Here is a 22,742-nt window from a genome sequence, read left to right as displayed (position 1 = left end):
AACACTTCACAGTTCACAGTGCCCCTTTCCCTTTCATCACACCCCTCTTCCGGCTGTGTGGTGACTTCGATCTTGATTCTCTTCCCCTGTTTTTTTTTAATAATGAAAAAAAAAGCACACTATCAGGCTGGTTCGATGGCATTTAAGAAAAACACTCAGAGCTTCCACTTAACTAAGAAAAGGGGACATCAGTAACAGGGTGTGTGTCTCGGGGCATATGGTATGTACCTGGATGTGTCGAGAGAAGAGTAAGGAGAATGCCCACGTTGAGAATGCTTGCTATGTGGTGGTGACCCCATAACATGTCTATACATACACATCCAAACATACGTAATACCTTTTGTCATATCCATTCATGTCATTCTATGTATGGTAAAAGCCCCCATCTTCTCTTTTTGACGCTTTGACATTGACAACATCAAAGTGAAACCATATGCTATTGCATATGCATGATCTCTCAACACCACCACAGTAGTGGCAGGCAAAAGTAAAAGAGCTATTTTTTTTTTACTAACAAGCATATCACCAAGTCATCAAGCGTGTGTATGGGCTAATTTAAGGTTTAAGCAGTCAGATTTTTAAGTTCAGAAAAGGCTAACCTTCTTCTGGACCTTACAGGAGATGGTGATGAATTTCTTCTCCTCGAATGGGACTTTCTGAAACAAGAAAAACAAAATTCAGGATGAGTAATGGCATCAGCAATAGATAAGCAAAATCATGAGGGCTAATCATAGGAAGCAGCTAAGGCACCTTCGTGAATCATCATCAGATGATTCATCGCTGGTTGGAGAAGAACGTCTTCTCTTATCCTTGCTCGTCATCTCCCTAACATGCCTATGTCTCGATCGTTCTTCTTCCTTTTCTCTCTCCCTTTTTCTATCTCCATCTTCCTTGGAACTTGTCCTTTTAGGTCTCTCCCCTTCTCTCCAATCCTTCTTAGCATCATGGGCATTGGACTTTTTATTTGATTCAGATCCCTTGTCCTTCTCTGCAGGCTTTACATCGTTCTGCCTAGTTCTATCTCTTGAGCCATTCCGATGATCTGCCTTGTCTTTTCGGGCGTCCTTATCATCTGCTCTACTTGTATCCCCACTCACCTCTTCATGCAAATCTTTGCTGGAACTATCTGATTTTGCACCAGCATTTTTTGTGGGAGGATCTTTTCTTGCTGCATCTTTATGTATGTCACTACCTTCAGGGTGTTCTTCTCTGCTTCTATCACGCACTTTACTAGCATCAACATCAGCTTTGTCATTACTTCTCTTGGATCCACATTTCTCCAAATATTCATCAACGCTTGACTTATGGTTCTTGGGGAAGATCTCACTGGCTTCAGTTTCTAACTCTGATCCTGCATTGGATACCACATCATGTTCAAGAAGTTTCTTAGTGTTGGGCTGCCGAAGAACACCATTACTCGAGTCCATGAGAGGATTTTGATCTCCATCAACGGCAACAGCATCAGGACGTCCATTGGTATCGGCATAACCATCTTCGTTGTCGTCATCATCAGAGGCATAGCTCACAAGACCTAGCACACCTCCCTGGGAGCCAGAGCCAGCTTTTCTACTTGTACCTTCCATCTCAGATTCCTTAACTTTAGGCGGAACTAGAATCTTTGCTGAAGCCTGGTGCATCTGCTCATCATCTGCCACAGAAAGAGATGATGATGAAGATTTATGATTATGCCTGACATTGCCATCTGAATCAATGTGTAGAATATCGCACAACCCCCAAATAATAAGAGCATTAAGAAGTAGTACCAGAGTCATAAGAAGAGAAAATTACCTTCTGTTCTCATATCATCCGCACTAATAACTTTTGTTGCAATTTCATCAAATAGTTCGTCTGTTACCTGTTCAAGGCACAAACGTCAATAGCTGCAGATACACAGCATAAACCAACTATCCCAATTCAAACCTACCACCTACCTTAAGAAGAACTTCAGTCAAGATACGTTTTATCTCCTGGTTAATAGCTGCGGTTCTAGCTGCTTCCACATCGTCCTGCATACAGCAAAACCGTGCAATTTAACAAACAAAAACTAGTGATACACAGATATCAACCATGACAAAACAAAGTGCTAATTCAACTTAAACCCTCATTAGGTAAAAAGTGAATAAGAACGTTGCAAAAGTTCAAAGAACCTCATCGTCCTCTTCTTCTTCCTCTTCGTCGGTGAATTTAGAAGAACTGAAGCTTTTAGCATCAGGCCGATCAGGTTTCCCAAGAGTATTGTCAAGGGAGTCATCATCTATAGACTCTCTTCCCACGGTATTTCCTGAAGAAGATTTTCCAAGAGCAGCTTTGTTCTTCAATATTTCCTCCTTAAGCCAGACAGGTACAGGTGCCTGGAAAACTTCTCATCAGCCAGAGTTCATGGAAGGTACTGTGACCTTAACCTGAAATAGTTTGTTTTTACCTTTTTTGGGCGTTCAGGCACAGCAGTTGCTGAATATGTGTCATCCATGAATGCTGTAACAGGATGAAGTGGTGGCTTTGCGCCAAAAGCATAAGGTGGTCCTACAGACTGAACTGTGGACTGGAGATTTGGAGGAGGGAATCCCCCAAATGGAGGCATGGCATGACCCGAAACATGCGGCATAACCATAGATGGGTTGTGCTGAAAAGCAAACAGATATCAGCAAATCCAGATCCCGCAAGCACAAAAAAAAATGATAATATAAACACACAACGGAAGGAGTACCTGTGCTGCTGAGGGCAAGGATGAAGGAATCGGGGGATACACCATGCCCGTTGCGCTAGGGGGAGGCCAGGCATTATGAAGACTAACATTTTCAGAACTAGCCCTACTAGTAAACTGTAAGGGCTGGTCACTAAGACTACTAGGTGGTGCAGACGATTGATCTCCATATACATAAGACTGCTCTGCCGAAATTGGTCCACCAGCAGGAAGCACCAATATCTGTGCCTCACTTTGTGTCGTATTGCTAGATTCTTCTTTACCTGCAAAAAAAGAGTAACAAGTTCAGCTTGATGTCTCCGTATTGTTCGGAATATTAACAATTTCTACACCAACGAAAATGGGAAACAGAGTTGACGCCCATTCAGGACACAAAAAGAAAATGCAAAAGAGAACAATCAGTAACAGTTCTGGCAAGCAAATATCCATATATTACAGATACCTAAATCCCTACACCACACTGCACAGGGTAGATGATTAAACATGGACAAGAGAACTGGGAAAAGATAGGCAAAACTTCAACGTACAAGGGATCAGTAAACGGTAAACCCACAGAGACAGTTCTCGATCACGAGCTAGAGTGATGTTCTAAGTAAATGGTTACCTGCTACAGAAGAATAACTAGAAGGTACCTCCTGCTGATGAATTGCAGAACTGGTGGGTAAGTTCTCTTGATGAGAATATCCAGCAGATGAAGCTCCAGGCAGACTTCCATCTACTGCTGGATAATTTGGGTATCCGGTTGGTGTTGCTGGAGGCGGAACCGGAAACTGATGATAGCTTAATCCTGGAACCGAGTGCTGATGAACATCTTGATATTGTTGGTGAATTTGTTCACCTGCTCCGCTTGGTGGATACGCTGCAGATTGCGAATGTTGATCCTCTGCAACAGCTTTTGCAGCAGCCCATTCTCTGGCTTTGACTGCCCAGTCTTCAGCGTTGCTATTAGCTGCCATCAATAAGAAAATCAGAACCCAAACCCTAGAATTCACGGAATACAATCGATAAAATCAATGGCGATGATCAAGCGAACCTTGAGAGATGTGACCTTGGTGATATCCCCAATTCTGATTGCTCCATTCCTACATATCCATGGAAAAAGTAAGATCAAAACTAAGGAGAAATCTAGTAAGGGGGAAATCCGGTGCTCATCAAACCTGAGGGTATGGCGGAGGCAACGGCGGTCTGGGAGGAAACGGAAACTGACCGCTGTTGTTGGCGCCGGCGCTGAACGGCGGCTGGTGAGGGTGCAGAGGAAAAGGAGGAGGTGGAGGATACGCGGGGGAAGAATGGGGTTGAGGAGGAAGATGTTCCGGCGGAGGAGGGCCCCACTGCGGCGGAGGAGGAGGAGGCGGAGACGGGGAGTGAGGGTAATGGTATTGATTGTTAGGGTACCATGCAGAAGGGCCCTGCGGCTGCGGAGGAGGAGGCGCCGGAGGTCTAGCCGGGTTCTGGTAGTACTGATGATAGGGATCCGCCGGTGCAGGCCTCGCCGGAGGTCTCATGTGCGGCGGCGGCTGGTAAGCGTCCATCGGTGCGCGAGAGAGGAACCCCCGTGTCTGACAAAGGGGAGGAACAAGGCAAGCTTCAGAGCCGAATGATCTAGAGAACTGCAGGTCGTCTGTTCAACATGCTTTAGTCTTCGTGCCGTTTAAAAGGGCAGAGAACGTCACGTAGTTCACATTCTTGTCCTTTATACGGAGCAACGTTGTGGTCTGTCGGCTAATGGTAGTGCGCTCCATTTCGTTAATCCAGAGCCGCACTACCTGTCGTTTCTTGAAATTCTATTGACATCTTGCACATTTTGGGCCACAGACTCTCAGGCCCAATTCATAGAGAACCCATAGTTCAGAAACCCGTAAATACGAACCCTAGAGGGTAAGACGGGGCCATCGCCTTTTCTTTATAAATCTCGGGCGCTCCAAAAAACCCTAGCCGCACGGGGAGAGGAAGACCTGTAGATTGGAGAGGATGACGACAAGGTTCAAGAAGAACAGGAAGAAGCGTGGTCACGTCTCCGCCGGTCACGGTCGTATCGGGAAGCACCGGAAGCATCCCGGAGGTCGTGGAAATGCTGGAGGCATGCACCATCACCGTATCCTCTTCGACAAGTACCATCCCGGTTACTTCGGGAAGGTTGGGATGAGGTACTTTCACAAGTTGAGGAACAAGTTCCATTGCCCCATCGTGAATCTGGACAAGCTATGGTCGCTCGTGCCTCAAGAGGTGAAGGACAAGGCCACCAAGGACAACGCTCCCTTGATCGACGTTACTCAGTTTGGATACTTCAAGGTGTTGGGGAAAGGTGTGTTGCCGGAGAACAAGCCTATCGTCGTGAAGGCGAAGTTGGTGTCTAAAAACGCCGAGAAGAAGATAAAGGAGGCTGGTGGCGCCGTCGTTCTCACCGCCTAGGTCAGGCAATTTTCCTCCTTCCATTTCCCTTTTAAGTTTCTGGTGGACTCGTTTTGGTGTTCCGTTTTAATCGAGATCTCGATTGTAGAACCTTTATCGGATCTGATACATGTCATTGTTCAGATTTCAGAGTTGATATGATTAGTTTCTATCGTTGCAATATTCAGACTTTTTGCATATGTGGTGAGTGCTTGCTGCTTTTCTGACTGCGTCCACAATCTGAATTCAATCTTAGCATACACCATCGCTGACTCTGATTTGGGTTTCACGGGCATTTAATATCTTTCGTCTTTCTTCATCGTAGTGATGATATTGCCAAGATTGCCTGTGAAATTCCCTAGATCGATTCCTGTTTCATTTTTTTCACATTTGGAGCTCATTTTCCTTTAACATGCGGGTTTTGCATTAATGGGGTTTTGTATTATAAAGCTTGGTTGATTCAATTGAGATGGCTAGATTTATACCATCAGCGGTCTGCTTTTACACATGATTGTTTTCACCATCTGAATATTATAATCACGCCGTTGTTTATTGTTTATACTCGTACTAGTTTCTATGATTATTCTGTCTACAATCATATGCAGTTTCAAGGGACTTTTTCTTGCATTTCCGCTTCGTTTTCCTCGCGATCTTTTTCACCTCCCCATTTCCTTATTCGAGCCTCAGCCAATGAAGCCTGAAAGTCTCAACCTTTTCTTCTGTTAGTCCCTTTCCACCCTGTTAGTAAAAAAACTGAAACCCTAGTAGGTAAGAAACTATCACCTCTTTGTTCCAGCTTGTCTTGTAGATTATCCCGCTCAGAACACAGATCTGAACAACCGTTCCTGTCAGCATTCCGCACCAAATCCCCTGGCATGTTTCCACCATTGTTTAGTCGTGCATGAAAGTTAGGAGACCAGAAGAGAAGCTATATAAATCTGAATAAATATACCTTCACCCCGAATTTGAGCTTGTAACCGAGCACGAGTCCTAAGGGCACGCCGAAGATATAGTAACACCCAATGTTCACGTAGGCTATGACCCCTTGCCATCCAGCCCCGACAGCCACACCTTTTGTACCATATCAACCACTACATCATCCATCCACTTTCTACCAGACTTGCTACTACATCTATTGGTTTGATGGTGGAAATTGTGTTTATTAGGGGTGGGTTATCTCGAGTTTTCTGGAGAGATTATTTTGGTCTCGGTCTAGCAAGATCTGGATACCCGTAGCCCCATATGTGTACTCAAATACGTGGAAAATTGGAAATTTCCTTTACTTGCGTTGATTTTAGCGTTATATCGCACCTATATTTGGCTCCATGCCGGATATCCACGTCCTAAATATCTATGCGACCGAGTATCTGAAACCTCGTGGGTTTCTGAGTACCTGCGCCCGCGTCCACTTATTATCATTGTTGGTAGTTACCTGAAAGAACGGGCTGAATGTTGTTTATGATGATGCATAGAGCTAGCAATGGTGTCAGCTGTTTCACGACGGTTCTGACCTCTTCATCATTCGAGAACAGCTCGGGGTACCAATCCCGTAACGCAATCAGAGTCATTGAGATCGCAGTTCCAATGGCCGTGGATGTTATCGTCGCCACTATCAGTGAGAATTTCGCCCTTTTCGGGTGTCCTGCCCCGAGCTCATTCGACACTCTTACACTGCTCAAGCAAAATTTCTTTTCTGCGTGGATTTCATTTCTCGTAGAGTTTTCGATATGTATATAAATCAGGTTGCGTACCTGACAGCAGCATTGATTCCGAAGGCCACCATGACCATCCATCCAAGTATGTTCATGCTGGTATATGCGTATATAAACACATGAGTTGTGTGGTATAGTAATATCTGTAATTAGTTATTACAAGATGGAGTTCTGTCGGAAAAACTCGCCATATAGAAAGAGCGGCGACAGAGACTTGAGCATTCTTCAGGTAACCGGCAAAGAGTATAAGCGCCATGAAATACCACACTTCCAGACTGCAACATCATCCATCCATCACTCTGTCTGGTCAGATTCCAAATCCGAAATCCAGAAAATGTTTTGTCCATTTTCTTACCAGATCATGACAGCAGATGCGATCGATAGCCTCGCAAAGCCTCGGAGATTCTTGAACGCCTTTCGGGAGAAACCCGACCACGCGCGGCCACAAGCCCCTGTGGCTATGTAAACGATCTGAGCCACCTGTACGAGCCACCACGACACGTTCAGCACGGCGGCCCCACCAGCCATCCCCCATCGCAACTTCAGCATCATCCACCAGCTCAGTACGCCGTGCAGTGGCAGAGCCACCGCCGAAATCACCGCCATTACCATCACCTTGCTCTGCGCCTGCATGCCACGCCATGCATTTGGTTATAATTTACGTATATACATATTCAAAGTAATATATATATATATAGAGAGAGAGAGAAGAGGGGACCTGCAAGAATTTGGCGGTGGGGAAGTTGAGGGCGTAGGCGAAGAGCTGAGGGATCATCCACAGCGACAGCTTACCGGCGGCGGAGGAAATCGCCGGCGTCTGACCGATGAGCCTCAGGAGGGGAGTGGCAAATACGTAATAAAGGGAAAGGAGGAGGGCACTGGTGAAGAGGATTATCCAAGACCTTTGCAGATAGATTCCCATCATCTCCACTTGCCCTGCTCCGTACGCCTGCCCGCACAGAGTTTCCAATGCACTCCCCATCCCAAGCTTCTCCACACAAAAAATAAAATCACTTAATTAAATGATTTAGTACTATACACTTTAAGTAAACATTCTAATCGAGTCTGAATAATTAAAGTCTATATAATATGATAAATTCGTTTGATACCATCCAATGATTTCATTAAAGAAGATGTTGTTTTTTTCAAAAAAAAGTGTTGCACTATGAGAATTAAAACGTAACTCTCGAGAAATGGTGAAAGCGAGTGTTGCTTCTTGCGAGAAATGAATGATACGAATAATAATACCATATTTTATTCTAGAAATTTGATGTCGGCGATAAAATCAGAGTTTTAATAGCTTCATATAAAAAGGAACCAAAAAAAAAAAGAAGCAAACACCGACAAACAAGAGCTCTGAATTGAAATTAATATTAAATGTATAAACACGAAACGGCGCGAGAGAAACGGACAGTGGAATCTCATGTGGTCATGAATAGGTGTTAGTGATACAAGAAACAAGACATGCAGAAGTGCATCCATGCATGCTTTGATGTGTGTGTATATGTATGTGTACCAAGACGCCCAAGGAGAAGCCGGCGATGACGGAGTTCTCGACGGAGACGGCGGCGAGGGCCAGCGTGCTGACGTGACCGGCGAGGACCTGAGTGACTGCGCCTAGAGAGTATTGGCATATGGACGTGGAGATCGCCGGAACCGCCAGCCACCACAGCTTCCTAGACTCGGCGGCGAACCGCCGGAAAAAGTCTCTGAGACCGGAGATCGGAGGCATGTCTCCGCCGTCATCTTGTCCTGAGACATCATCTAGATTTTGCATTTTAGAGAGAGAGAGAGAGAGTCTCTATATTCGGTACAAATGGTGGGAAATACCAACTGAAGCCAGCAGTCATATATATAGACATGTGTGTGTGTGTATTCACGCGTGCGTATACGCAAAAGTTGTATCGACAGGCTAGCAGTCCTATATAATGAATAGCTACTCATATAGTTCATCGTTTGTACACGTTGCATGCCTACGATGTCACGTATCATTACACACAAAAAAAAACACAAAATGAGATGAGAAAACATTGGTATGAAAGGATATACATAAAAATCCCGACTGTTAAGAGCGGCATAGTGATTTTTATTCTCTCGAAGAATGAAAACCATATATTTATTTCGCATAATATACATTATATCATGAAAATAGATTGGCACCAATAGTGTATCGAATAATGGCACGTCGTTATTATGATTGCAATTGAGGTCATTTGCTTAAACAAGGGAGAGTCTGAGGAGAGTGCTTTTCTAATGAAACCCACAAAGAAAGAGATTATTCGTGTATATATAGTTTGCATCTAGAAGCAGCGGAAGCCACACACACACACACTAACACGCATTAGCATAAAATACTTTGTGTCATATCTTTTCTCTTCCTTTTTTTTTATACTTAAACCTAATTAATATCGATTTATACTTAAACCTAATTAATATCGCTTTTTTTTAATATTATGCCTTAACACATTACATCCATTAAAATCGGTCAATAAATATCTTCTGAACTTAAGTCGACAATAAGTTGGAACTTAAATGAGTTTTTTTTTATAAAAAAAACAGGCTTCCTTTTTTGGGGGGCATGCATAGATAGATACACTGTTTTAATTCTTAGGACAAAGAGCACATAGCTTTAACTTTCAGACAAGAGTTTTGATACAGACAACAATGTCGGAAGAAGAAGTAAATCGAATCCCTCTTCACATTCTGGAGTATCCATAGTTATCTTCGTATTGAGACATGAACTCATCGTTAAGCTTCTTAAAACTCTCCATGATCGCCGGCATCTCTTCCTCCGGAGGAAGAATCGTCGTTCTCAGATGGAACACCCTGAAAAATGCCCGCCGTAACAGCGACAAAGACAATCATTACCGATGTTGCGAGAAGCCCGAAATCACGGTTTTTCAGATCGGGGTTTTTACCCTTCTTTCTGTCCGAATCCAGAGCCAGGGACTGTGGATATTCCAGTAGCTTCCAAGAGCTTGAGGCAGTAGAAAACGTCCGGGAATTTTCCAGCTTGTTTGGCTGCTTCAATCGCTCTTTCCGGCAATCGGATTTGAGGGAACGAGTACATTCACCTGCAATCATCACAGTTGCATAAAAAGAAGATGGACGGATGATGCATCTTGCTGCATAAAAATTTCCATCCGAAACGATAGAGCCATAACATTCGAAGAGACTTTTAAACTTTATTTACCTTCAGTGAAGTTACAGACCACGTTTTTGCAGCTGTTGAATCCGTCGGTCGCTCTTCTTCTCAACGATTCAAGAATCCCCTTGCTGAAACGTTCTCCAGTACCCGCAAATGGAATCTGAGAAAAGAAATAATTCATGCGGGTAGTTTTCATTAGACTATAGCTCGAATATATACCTTTCTCGAATGAACTGCTTGTAAGAAATGTCTCCGGGTTTCGGCGGGGTTACCATCAAACCCATCTGCACAAGTCATCAGCCCCGTTGACACAATGCATGAACAAAGGCTCTACAAAAGCAAAACCCAATAACCAGAGACTGACTCACGAATATCTGAGCCGGGACGTTAGGACTGAGGGAAATCGACGCAACCTTGTATATCTCCTCAACTGTCTGATCCATCAGAAACGATATTCCATTATTGGTTGTGGTTCTTTACATGTAGATTCTATCCATCTGTCGATTAATGAACAAAGAAATCACAAAAAAAAAGGTCGAGAGACAACGGCGACAAACCCGGGGAGGAATGTTAGTCATCTCAAAGTATCCACCTATCCCTTCGAGACTGTATGGAAAGATATGAGCTGAACGTCCTTACTAACTGGCGGTCCCATATCCATCAACACCTATTTCAAAACATACGAGATTTTAAAAAAAAAAAAGATCAATCGGATGGATTTTCGGAAACATATCACAAGGTTGACAATGAAGTCGAGTGGGAAACAACACTTCTTTCTCAGTAAATAAGAGAGCCTGAAGAGAAGATTCACCTTCTTGGAACTGAGGGACGCTCATCCTGGTATACGTTCTGCTGGTAAACCTCGTCTCCCATAAGAACCAACTTCTCTTCATAACAGAAACGCAGTATCTCTCTTAAGCTGCCTTCACTCAGGCACTGGCCTGTCGGGTTTCCGGGATTAATGATCACCATTGCTCTTACCTGTATACCCATGTAAAAGAAATTTAATTTTCCATCTGAATTCGTATATGTAATTAGTAAAGTTTTCAATTTCAGTTTCAACGTAACAAGAATTTAGATTAACTAACTTTTAGTGTTGCAAAACGTACAGGAAATGAAATGCAACGGTAAAGACTTGATATATGTATCAATTATTGAATCAGTAAATCGCATATCAGATACAATATGGAACAGCAAAATCATGATTGGAGCAGGCAAGACATCAGATATATGTTTCTCCATTAGCTTCTTCACATAATGCAAGAGGAAGAAAGAAAGGGTATTCACAGTTATTCCTTTAGAGCGAGCCTGGGCAACAGATTGTCGAAGGTTATTAACATCGAGTCCCCAGTTTTCAGTCTCCTCGAGATAATATGGAACAAGAGACCCACCAAGCAGTGATATGGTAGCTGAATAGAGTGGTTACTGAGGGACTGTAACCAGAACCTGAAAATACGAAACCGAGATGCTAACATGAATCCAGACCATGCTGGACCGTATTTAGTTGCACAAATCTAAGGATTTATAGCTATAAAATGATCCTACATATGGTTGATAATGAATCATAAGAGGCCATAATGGCTACGACACCTCTTTCTACAGTGTCCACTCTAGCTAAAACAACTGCTCTTCCACAAGATCTTCACCTGGGATTGGCTCCGATAATAAATTGAAATAAACCCCATTTAACTAGATTCACATCAGTTGAAGCAAGCCGTTGTATAGAACTCACTTGTAAGGAGATCATAACTTGAAAGTTATCGACCAGTCTTATGATATAGAACCAATGGAAAATCTTATTAGTTACTGAAGGAACATCTGAGACCAAAATCAAATTCACAGGAGTAAAGGTACCTTACCCCATCTCCCTCACCACGTATAATACAATTCAAGATTTGCATCACACCTTTGCTAGCTCCATCAGTAAGAAATATGAGTTCTGGGTCACTGTGAATTGGAAATAAGAATCAGGAGGCCTCTCACTTAGTTTTCAACAAATATGATTCTTTGCAGATAAAGGGTATGAAGCAATCACCTTGGATAACCATCGCGTCTTTCGATGAACTCAGCAACCTCTTTCCTAATACCTGGAATGCCTCTTGAGTCACTGTAAGCACCTGATGAAACAGAAAATGCAGTTGCTTTCCAGTTCTCACACTAAGGATATAAAAAAATGGAATTTATATAATGTCTCCTAAGGATAATATACCGAGACCGCCTGAAGTGAGGGAAAGGTAATGCTTAGCTCTTGCGATAGCATCAGCCAGAAATAACATTCCCACACTTGGATCATCTAGAAGAAATGGTGCTTGGCAGAGTGCAACCACCTAAAACAGAGTTCACAAATTAGCTTTTAGATTGAACAAGATATAATATCAGAAAGTATGAGAACTGCAGAAGCATATGATCACCGGGAAGTAAGAGAATTGGAATTTATACTTGGCGAGGAAAAGTCAGTGGCTTCTGTCCCAAGGCATGAGGGTTCCCGACATTCATGAAAATAATCTGGTTTTCGAATCAGACAAGTTAGGATAACTCAAGATACCGTAGACAATTGCAAATGCTAATCAAACAAAACACAAGTAAAGGATCATTTGTGCATTGTCCAACTGCAATGCATATCAAATGTTACCTTTTTTCCTTCTTTCTGAAGCTCAGAAGCTCGGAGATACAACTCTCCTCTGACGGCGTACTGACACTTCTTCACGTCTTCATTCAGAGACTCGTAGTCTAATGCCTTTGGAGCCATTTTAAAGATCTAATTTAGGGCAGAGCCACGAGTCAGTACCTTTCAGAAGCAGCTGACCAATACCGTCTGTACAGAGGGAAACAGCTAATAACGCTTCAATGGTGGATCATAATATAAAGGCCATAGTGGATTAAGAAATCAAGATCAAAGCTTGTCTGGCCTAGTGCATATACGCATAAGACAACGAAACCCACTAATCAGAGAGATCGTTTTCTCGAGTCGATCGTACATAAACAATCAAAACCCAGCCCCCTAGGATTAGAAGACGAACCACACGAAGGAACTGAACTCGAGACTCTAAATCTCTAGGCCTAAACCCTCAGGAACAACGACGGGTACAAGAAAAGACGACACCTTTTTTCAAATGGGGCTTTCAAATCGATCAAACGAGAAGGAAATATTCAAAATTTTCATATGGGTTTTCGAAATGGATCGTCCAAAACAAGATCAAGCATCACACACCTTCCACTAAATGTCGGAATTCCCAGAGCTCTCGGTCCAGAGCACCGCGAGAGAGACAGAGAGGGAGGATAAACTTCTTCAAATAGGATTTGTGCATATTTGATATATCCGAAGCAGATTGCATGTGTGTGTCTGACAAGAATCGGGGCATAAGGAGAAGGGGAAGCAGCAGAGCCACTGAAAATGTCTTCAAGGAGATTAAAGAAAGAAAGACGAAATCTTTTGTATCTACCTGACCTGTGACTTGATTTTTCCTACGAAGACGTAACTCCGAAATTGGATAAATTGTGCGAGAGAATAAATGTGGTGGTTCACCGTTTTGTATGGACTCCGACTCTGCAGAGAGGTTTTCTTTTGGGGGCTCAGCCAATGAAAACGAGCCATGTGGCTTGTGATCGAGTTCTCCCCCGTAGAGGTTGTGGCCCACTTTGCAGGCTCAAGGAATAAAATAGAGCTGACTATTGGGCCAGGCCCATATGAATGATCTTAACCGCGGTTATATGGACTAAGCCCAAAATGTAATAAGACTATTTCCAACCCAGATGGCCTGGACAAATGAACATTAGTACTTAATAGTGATCGCCTATAATATAAAAAAGCTATATATATCTAATGGAGCGAGTCGGTGGCGGGGATGGTGATGGAGGCAAGCCGGTGGAGGAAGAGGGAGAAGACATCATCGCGGCAGAGCATGCTTGCTCGGACGTGATTCTTGTCGGAACCACATCTGTTGCCTGAACGGGTCAGAACCTTCTGCTTCATCAAGAGGCTCCCAAGATCACTCTCCTCATGGCAACCAATGGCAAGCCAAGCAAACGCAGGGTATGATCCGATGGGTTTGCCGAAGAAGTTGCAAAAGGCTTCTGGGTACTTCGGGAGAGTGAAGATATCGTCGCTCTGTTGCTCGACCACTTCCCGTAGCTTATCCCAGCGGTTCTTCATCTTGTCGCGTCCGTACAGGAAGAAGCTGTCGGAATGGGACCGGCATGTCTCGGTCATGACGTTGAGGACCTTAGCCGCCCTCATCTGCGACTCCTTTGAGACACCGATCGAGTTCACCATTATGTACTCCACCATCTTCTTCGCCACTTCCTTATCCTTCACCAGCGCCCACCTTTTTTTAATTGTGCATATATATCACCCATCATCAAATTCAAGTATATATTTTCACAAAAAAAAAAAAACTTATTTAAAGAAAAATATTTAAAAATATTTGATACGAAAAAACTCGATACAATACACACTATTTAAAATAAATTTAAAAAATTAATATTATTTTTTATCTCAACCACACGTCTTCACCGTTAATTTCAAAAGATCATCAATCAGTCACACTAACACATCGTTATTTTCTTCGATCAGCACCACAATTTCAATTTTTTCTATAATGTTTATATTTAGCATGACATCACCATAGTTCAAAGCTTGCGTATGGAAGACATAGACGTGATCCTAACGAATAGATCTATATATCATTCAATGATAATATCGTCTAGTATTAAGAGAAATGAAAGATGAGGTGAGTACCCGATGCGGGAGCCGGCATGGCCGGAGAGCTTGGAGAAGGTGAAGAGCATGATGTCATGGTGGGGGCGGTGAGTGATGGGAGTGAAGTGAGGCCAGTAATACGCCAAGTCGTATATCACTTTGCCCTGTGGCCTCTTCACCACTTCTTCCCTCATGGTCCCGTCCGGGTTGTTCGGTGACGTCACCAGCTCTATGTACGGCCCTTCTTCTTTCTCGTACCTCCTCGCATCCCCTCCCCATCTGTACATCTCCGATCTCACGTACGTCGTCTCTTCCACGTACGTCTACACAAATTTATATCATAATCTTTCATATGATCACGTTATTTTTTTTTAAATCAAGTTTTCCTATAGTATTATATCGAAATATTTCTTTAATATACAAACTTTTATAAAAAAAGAAAAAAGAAATATTTCTTTAATATGATATGGAATCTGGTTACGATATAAAGATTGGTGGGTCATGGGTTTTCCGATGGGTTATTCATCAATAGTACATGTACTAGATAGAGTTACATTAAAACATTTTATAATAAAAAAAATTACGTGTATTTACAATAATAGTTATGCCGATTTTTTTTTATTAATAATTGATTTAAAAAAAGGAGAAAAAAAGTGGGACAGGGGCATGTTACCAATACCATGTAATTGTATTGCACAATAATCCACAACGTGCAGATGTAGATGGACGGCTCGTGTATTGTCGCCTGTCCCACTATATATATATATATTTAGAGATATGCGTTTGTATTTGTATGTGTGTGTTCGAGAAACATGTCTGTCACCTTGTCCCCTTTGATCGAACTTTGGAAAAAATAAAACTTCACGCAAATAACTAAAGATATAATATTTGATTCTTATTTACTAATGATGTACGTATTAGGACCCACATAACATCAAATCTGGTATATTTCCTCATTATCACTAGAGCTAGAAAAAAAGTTTTTTGGTAAGTTGTGAATGAGTAAATGAACCAAGAGGACCGTAACTTGGCTATATGGTATATGGAATCATAAATATGTGGAGAGAGAGAGAGGGCTTACGGAATAATAAGGAGCGGCAGCGACGACGCTGACAGGGTGAGTCCCACAAGGACGAAGGGAAGATAGTGAGTGGACGGCGGCCTGGCAAAGTTGCGTTGAGCCTGTCCCCACCACTATGTAGCGTTCCTCAGTCGCTGCGTTTCCAACCGCTGCGTGCAAACCTCTGATCGCGTTTTCCAGCTCCGGTTCCATGAACCAACACACCTTGTTCACGTCGCTGAAGTAACTCATCAGTTCCCAACCCTTAATCACCACCGTACACCTGTCCCCCATCTTCCTCCAATACTCCTCGAACGCCGTCGGATCTCCGCTGTCCTCTCACAGAATGTAAATCCCCATCAGATTCGTTCTTTTTTTTCTTTTTTCTTTTTAAATCGTATTTTAATTAAACAAAACGAATCTTCGAACAGAAATATAGATTTTTAGCCGAGGATTCTGCAATGCAGTTAGCTTATGAGACATCTAGAGGCCAAGACATTGTTAATTCATGTTCATAATACACACACACACACATATGTATATATATATATGTAATTCATTCAGTGAAACTTACTGATCGAGATTGATGACGGCGTCGGACAAGAGGTTGTTCTTGTTAGAAGCGTTGTCGGATTTCTTCGCGTACTCAAACCCTACCATATTCTCCTTCTTCGTCTTCTTGTTTATTAATTTGCTACGGCGTATTTCACAACTTATGTGTATATGTGATGTGAGGGTAATGATTGGGAGAAGTTTAGGGGATGACGGTATTTATAGAAGCAGAGAAAATTTCATTTCCCTTAAAATATTTATTTATTTGTTTATATGAAAGAGCGATGGTGGTTAGTAGGAGTCGGGCCAATTCCGGTATCCAGAATTTTTAGGGTATCCGAACCTCAACTCGACGAGTTATTAATTTCAAAACCCGAAATCGAATCCGAATTTCTGGGTATCTAAACTATATTACATGTGAAACAATTTTTGGTTATCCATAAATACCCGAACCTGACAAATTTAAACAAATCTAATTAAAAACTCTCAAATTTATATATTCTATACAAATAAATTATAAAATTAATTATAAATATTTATACTAAAAATAAATAGATTATAAAATGATAGTTTTTTGCATAAATAAATATAAAAACAACTAAGTATTGATAAATATATTTGTAATTTTGTAATAATTTAAAAATATATTATTTAATTTTTAACTAATCGGGTATCCGCGGGTAATTATCCGACCCGAAAATACAAATCTGAAGCCGAACCCGAATTTCGGATTTTAAACATACTAAAACCCGATATCTATCTCATTGTACCGTGGATACCGAAAATTCGGATACCGACCCTTGAGTTGGAACGGATACCCGAAATTCGGGTATTTTTTTTTCAACCCCTATTGGTTAATTATTTTTTTTTAATGAAAATTCCATTAAAAATATAAATACTTTTTTCTGGTCATTAAAAACCTTACTTACATGCGACGTTATCTAATTATGTATCTAAACCACTTTAAATTTTAAATTGATGAATTTGAGAACACCGAAAGAGAAAGGAGAGGTGGTGATGAGTTTATATTATATTTAATGATTGTTATTGATGCGTCTGACTCTGAATCCTTGGAATCTCGATCAAGTGTTTTTTTTTTGTGTGTTATACACTTAAATTAATCCCTCGACCAAAAACCATATAATTTGTGCAAATTCGAATAAGAAATTAAGCTGGATTATATGATCAACTGTTATGCTTGAATATATCCCTCGACGTGTAAATTATATGGTCAACTATAGGACTGAATTTCGTGTATAATATGAGATACAAGCAATTTCCACGTGCACATATATAGAGAATACAACTGTTATTGATATATATGTATAAGTCCGCGTAGAATTGAAATCTTTTTTTAGAACAAAGTGGCAAACTGATATTATGTAGTTTTAAGATAAGTTTTCCATGGGGACCGAAAGATATAATGTCCTGGACAACGAAAGGGGTTCTTAATTTGTCAACTATAATAAACAATTACCAATATTTGTTATTGGCGAAGTAATAATCATAGCGTGTGAGATGCGCGAATAATTTATTGGGTTGACTTTTCTACGTCCAACGCCGTGTGAACGGAGGTTTCGGCTTCCATTAAGTTATTTCTTAATCTTAATTATACTTTTTTATTATTATTATAGAAAATTATAATATAATCTCGTTCACATGACCGCATATGTTTAATTCCGACATTTTCAGATTACATCTATTCAGTCATATATATATATATATATATATATATATAGTTTTGAATCGGAAGCTCATAAGAAAACTAGATTCAATGTGGAATTATATAAAATGTCATAGACCCACCAACAACGTGATATATGCAACGGGAACTAACATTAATTATCACCGTTTTTTCCAATAAAAAAAAATTAGTGTGGAGAAAATTGGTTCATTATCGGGGACCGAGGTCACGTGGAAAACGGGTCCACGCCCAGACCCAAGACCAGGCCCATGTGGCAAACCTTCTGTTTGAGCTAGATTCTCTTAGGCTGCAACAACTACAAGACTTGCTACATCTGCAACTTTACACCTTTTTTTTTTAACGTACTTGGGTCTTATTATGGTTTCTGTAATGAGTCTATGTGGATTCAGCCTTGAGGCTTCTTCTACAGAGCTACAAAAAACAGTACGGAATGTTCAGTGAAGCAGAGATTCGTTCGGAACTGCCTGAGGAGACTTTCTGAAGACATGTTTTCTGCACCTTTCGAAGATGCTGTCGTAGATCAGGTCGAACTGAACACCAGCTCGCTCCCTGTTCACTATGAACATTATGTGATCTCCCTCCACGACCTTGTAGTACCTGCCATTCATTGAAAGCCCTCTTATTCTCGTGATTAAAAAGAAGAAAAATGATGGTTGAATCTGTTAACAGTTGGCATTGAAGAGTTAACCAGATGCCGGGTTGCAACGGGAGACAGTCAGAGTCGCTGGAAACAAAGAGGGAGGGATGTTCGAGTGGGATTCTCGGGTGAGTCATGGATATGGTGTTCAGTGCTCCGTCATTGTCCTGCCAGTCTTCATCTCTGCAAAACAAACAAAGAAAAAACCTGCCCTTTCTCAGATCAAGATTCATACTTTTGGATAAGTTGTTATTGTTTGCTAGCTAACCAAACCTGTAGCCTTTATACGGAAGCGGAACATCCGGAGGAAAACGCCATTGGCTCATTTGCAAAACTCGGATAAAAAGCAAGGGGTGAATTCCCGCAACGCCAGAAGGAACAGTCAGTCCCATCAGTTTTCGGGTGCGTTTCGTTGCGTAGCTGAAGTAGAACGTGTTTGGAAACGTCCGGAGACTTGCGTTGAGTTTCATGGATCCTTGGATCGTGAGGTCGGGCAGGATCCAATCACCAGATGCAAACGGGCCGCTGTTTCCGAGCAGGCAGTTCACAAGGCCGCGCAGTCCAGATTTCTTCCACGACATGTTGAAGTGATCAAACCCGAAACTGTAGTAGGACTTGAGCCAGGGAATGTCGAGCCAGTCGTACATTATGACTCCAAGTCTGCATAGCTGAAGTAGGCATATGGGTTTCAGGGTCCTTCCATCTTCTGGCCTGACAATTGATATACCCTTTGAAATTAGCTTCGAAAGCAAAGACACTGTAACAGAGAAGAAGGTCCTCTGAACAAACCAGCATTTTTCATCTGACAAAAGCCAGTTCCCGATATCTAATTGTCATCTCAGTGATTGATTCTTATAATAAACACAAGTTTCTCTAACTTATTTCAGCAATATCTTATTGTGTCTCTTAAGAAAGATGGATGTGATAGAAACTAACTGCATTCCGTCCAAGTATGTTCTCGTAGTCCCGTTGAATGCACCAGACAACGACGTAACACTCAAAACCCAGTTCTCGTTTGTGTTCTCGTAACCCTTAAACGCCTGAAAACAAGCAACAGGATTCAACCATTAATGAGCTCTGTCTAATAAAAACCTTCTGTATACAGATAAATACTCTGTTGTAATTGTTTCCGTGTAGCGAGAAAAGAGTCGTGTCTTTCACCTTGTCCGCGAGCATTTGCTGCAGTACACGGACAACCTGAGCCCCAGCAGAGTGACCAACAAAATGTATGGGGTGGTCTTCATCCCATTCTGAATATTCCCCTGATGATAATCCAAAAGATGATAAGAGAATAACAGACAATGGCTAGTTCTAAGACAATGTCCAAATCAAGCTGAGAGCAATATAAAAAATTCAACCTTTTTCGTAGCTTCGGCCAAATTGCGAGTGCCCACAAGCCCTGCTGTGTTCTTTCCCATAATCGACCCGTCCACCTTTCAGGTAATAGAACAGTTCTCTAGCCCTGAAACCCTAAAACACCCTTATCAGAAATAATCCTCATATGATGCTTTTACTTTTCTTTTTGTGATCAATAACTGTACCTATCGTGTATACTCGCCAATGATCCCAAATCAGGCACTAAAACCCTATCGTCTTTCTTTTCGGCACCAGCAAAGTATGACAAACCACCTAACCTCTGCAATTTCAGATCAAAAAGTATGACAAACCTATTGGAAAATCACCCAAGAAAACAAAAGAAAAGGAGAAAAAGGGCTTACCCCTTTACCAAACCCAAAAATTCCATGGACCAAAACAATGGGAGGCAAATCGTTGACGTCTGTTGTCGGAGTTGTCTTTACTTGGTCAACGTCTTTGACCAGAATGTCGGCGTTAGGCTTGAAGGCGCGATCGTTCAACGTCTGAAAAATGTCACCGGCGACGGCAGAACTGAAAATATAAAACCCATACATCAAATGAACCACAGAGCTCACGAATAGCTCCGTCAACTGAAGAGCCGATGTCATCCACCACCGTATCATCCTCTCGATCTGAAAACCCCTAATTACCAAATTCCGATGTTTTTTTTTTGGGGAAAAACCCAAGATTTCCTCTCTTCTCCAAGGAAAGGATCAAAGCCCACAAAGCAAAATCTGATTTTGCCCACGACAAACGAAGACCGGATGACCAAACTCCGATGCCTATTCTCCTCGTTCAAATGCTTAGAAAGAGAATCAAGGATTCAAATTTTCTTATCAGGAAAGCAAAATTTTGAAACTTTGTTTACCCCTTGTGAAATAACAGGAGAGACAAATGGATCAAAAGAGGATTCTCTGTGTCCACATTGAACAGAAATTTTAAAAATAAAAAACCCGAGAGTCTAAAGGAGCGGGTTCAAATAATGGAAAAAGAAACGTTCCTTCTTCTCCGTCGTTTGCTTCTGACTTTGAAAAATGGTTTACCCACAACTTTCTCATTCGTTTTACCCTCACGCGTGAACGAACTCAGCGCACCAACCAATGGGAGACTCACTGTTCATCACTTTTCTCTCGTTTTGTTTTCTTCTTCTCTGTCTTTCCCCCGTGACAGGGAGGAAGAACGAGAAGGCAACGTTTGTTCCGTGCCTCTGGGTTAGCGCCACGTGTCATTTACTATACAACCCACATTGTGTGGGTCCTACTAGATACGGAGCAACCAGAACGATGCGATTTTGATGAATCCTCCTTTGGTGCTGATCTGTGCAGTTTCTGGAAAATCCTCCGGTTTCCCTGAAATTTGGTTCACAATTAAAATTCTGTGTTTTGAAAAGTCCGAAGCTTTGGGGGACCAGACGGCCTTAGCCTAGAAACTTCTAGATAGATATCCTGCCTCTCGTTCATTGGCTGCCGGACGTTTTTTTTTTTTGGGAGCCCAGATATATAATTATATAAATATGAAACAACATATATTCAAATCTTTGATAACCAAAAGATGGATTCCATCAATTGGATAAAAATAATAAAATCATATCTCACATAAGATATTATATACTTTTATTATATTTGCATCTACATATCTACTTTTATTAACTACTAACGACTTGGGTTAAATTGAAGATAAAAATTGCTATATTCAGTTTGATTAGATTTGCATCTACATATCTATTTTCTATCACCGCTTTCAATCTTCTTTTTTTCGTTTTTATTTATTTAAATTATAACCAAAAAAATTACATAACTAAAAGGCCCATTAAGGTGTGCAAATAGGTCCTATAATATTATTTCCAAACTATGGGCCTATCGGATCTGAAATATTATATGATAAATAACATTATGGGCCTAACGATGGGCCCATTTAGCATGTGTAGGTTGAATCTATTAGTAGAATAACCCAACTATTATTTTCTTAATAGGATAAACAATATAAATCATACCCTGAATAATCGGAGGTTGAATTTAGTGAACATAACAACACATCTATCTTCTAGAAAAAAGGAATTATTATTATTATTATTATTATTATTATTATTATTATTATTATTATTATTATTATTATTATTATTATTATTATTATTATTATTATTATTATTATTATTATTATTATTATTATACAAAAAGTTGGTTTTTTCCCTGTCCCTTTGATTATTTGTTTGTTTCCATATGAATGAAGGAGCTTTGGTTAAATAACACGTGTAGGAAAACAATAAGTAGACGTAACATTTGGAAGGTATGTATTTTTTTGGTAACCGGGTTTCTTAGACCGATCCAGACTAATTTTAAGGACGAGAACTAACTATGTGATTTAAATTATGCGTTTCCTCTTCAATTTAGAGTTCGAACTCAGGGCGGAATAGACACTTTGTATCCCCATTTCACCGGTTGAACTACGCATACGAACAAAGGAGCTTTGGTTAGCTTACTATCAAGTCCGATAAATTTGTTTTCTGGGTCCAATTTAATATATTGTGTTATGAATTTTCAATCTCCAATTATCATTTTGTATATATAAAATCTGAATTTCAGATAATATATAAATGTTGAAAAAGGAAAAAATGTCACAAGGTGGGTGAAACGTGTAAAAAGGAAAAAAGGTGATACATGAATGAAAGCAAAGAAAAAGGGGCACCCAATGGGAAACAGCCAGTCCACCACAAACGAAAGCTGTGGGTCCCAATCCTTTAATGCTTATTTACATAACTACCCTCCAATTATTGTCAAT

The 22,742-nt window shown here is 41.1% G+C and overlaps 5 protein-coding genes and 1 pseudogene across 10 annotated transcripts in view; 1 reads left to right on the top strand and 5 right to left on the bottom strand.

Annotated features, from left to right (window-relative positions):
• Positions 1 to 4,321, bottom strand: part of LOC104809065 (transcription elongation regulator 1) — a 5,098-nt gene extending 777 nt beyond the window's left edge. The window contains exons 1-12 of one of the 6 annotated variants that reach the window (XM_010534960.1): positions 3,862 to 4,321; positions 3,738 to 3,786; positions 3,309 to 3,653; positions 2,708 to 2,967; positions 2,423 to 2,623; positions 2,148 to 2,351; positions 1,932 to 2,006; positions 1,789 to 1,855; positions 751 to 1,648; positions 600 to 656; positions 229 to 306; positions 23 to 86 (exon numbers count right to left, since the gene is read on the bottom strand). In XM_010534960.1, coding sequence (XP_010533262.1) covers positions 23 to 86; positions 229 to 306; positions 600 to 656; positions 751 to 1,648; positions 1,789 to 1,855; positions 1,932 to 2,006; positions 2,148 to 2,351; positions 2,423 to 2,623; positions 2,708 to 2,967; positions 3,309 to 3,653; positions 3,738 to 3,786; positions 3,862 to 4,236 — 2,673 coding nt within the window. In that variant the 5' untranslated portion in view covers positions 4,237 to 4,321. Of the gene's footprint in view, positions 1 to 17; positions 307 to 337; positions 657 to 750; positions 1,649 to 1,788; positions 1,856 to 1,931; positions 2,007 to 2,147; positions 2,352 to 2,422; positions 2,624 to 2,707; positions 2,968 to 3,308; positions 3,654 to 3,737; positions 3,787 to 3,861 lie in introns of those variants that run through there. The other 5 variants (XM_010534969.2, XM_010534984.2, XM_010534974.1 and 2 more) reach the window with 5 other exon arrangements.
• A 291-nt stretch (positions 4,322 to 4,612) lies between these two features.
• Positions 4,613 to 5,293, top strand: LOC104809056 (60S ribosomal protein L27a-3-like). The gene has a single exon (XM_010534951.2). It carries the CDS (start codon positions 4,676 to 4,678, stop codon positions 5,114 to 5,116), a length of 441 nt encoding a protein of 146 aa, XP_010533253.1. The 5' UTR covers positions 4,613 to 4,675; the 3' UTR covers positions 5,117 to 5,293.
• Positions 5,294 to 5,550: 257 nt separating this feature from the next.
• On the bottom strand, positions 5,551 to 8,634 carry LOC104809048 (protein DETOXIFICATION 32). The gene is made up of 9 exons (XM_010534938.1): positions 8,324 to 8,634; positions 7,526 to 7,795; positions 7,163 to 7,434; positions 6,996 to 7,082; positions 6,847 to 6,903; positions 6,528 to 6,766; positions 6,048 to 6,166; positions 5,879 to 5,965; positions 5,551 to 5,792 (listed from the first exon to the last, which is right to left on the bottom strand). Exons 1-9 carry the CDS (start codon positions 8,582 to 8,584, stop codon positions 5,703 to 5,705), a joined length of 1,482 nt encoding a protein of 493 aa, XP_010533240.1. The 5' UTR covers positions 8,585 to 8,634; the 3' UTR covers positions 5,551 to 5,702.
• Positions 8,635 to 9,390: 756 nt separating this feature from the next.
• Positions 9,391 to 13,257, bottom strand: LOC104809029 (annotated as a pseudogene).
• A 296-nt stretch (positions 13,258 to 13,553) lies between these two features.
• LOC104809038 (L-tryptophan--pyruvate aminotransferase 1-like) lies at positions 13,554 to 16,439 on the bottom strand. The gene is made up of 4 exons (XM_010534927.2): positions 16,289 to 16,439; positions 15,736 to 16,045; positions 14,694 to 14,977; positions 13,554 to 14,280 (listed from the first exon to the last, which is right to left on the bottom strand). The coding sequence occupies exons 1-4, from the start codon at positions 16,372 to 16,374 to the stop codon at positions 13,776 to 13,778; spliced, it is 1,185 nt and encodes a 394-aa protein (XP_010533229.1). The 5' UTR covers positions 16,375 to 16,439; the 3' UTR covers positions 13,554 to 13,775.
• A 1,704-nt stretch (positions 16,440 to 18,143) lies between these two features.
• LOC104809020 (lipase) lies at positions 18,144 to 21,304 on the bottom strand. The gene is made up of 8 exons (XM_010534903.2): positions 20,327 to 21,304; positions 20,150 to 20,244; positions 19,967 to 20,070; positions 19,770 to 19,870; positions 19,545 to 19,648; positions 18,882 to 19,319; positions 18,660 to 18,791; positions 18,144 to 18,568 (listed from the first exon to the last, which is right to left on the bottom strand). Exons 1-8 carry the CDS (start codon positions 20,585 to 20,587, stop codon positions 18,406 to 18,408), a joined length of 1,398 nt encoding a protein of 465 aa, XP_010533205.1. The 5' UTR covers positions 20,588 to 21,304; the 3' UTR covers positions 18,144 to 18,405.
• Positions 21,305 to 22,742: the final 1,438 nt, after the last annotated feature.

Source organism: Tarenaya hassleriana, unplaced genomic scaffold (assembly GCF_000463585.1).
Source record: "Tarenaya hassleriana unplaced genomic scaffold, ASM46358v1 Cleome1, whole genome shotgun sequence".
Lineage (NCBI taxonomy): Eukaryota > Viridiplantae > Streptophyta > Magnoliopsida > Brassicales > Cleomaceae > Tarenaya > Tarenaya hassleriana.
This window is presented reverse-complemented; position numbering and strand designations above follow the sequence as displayed.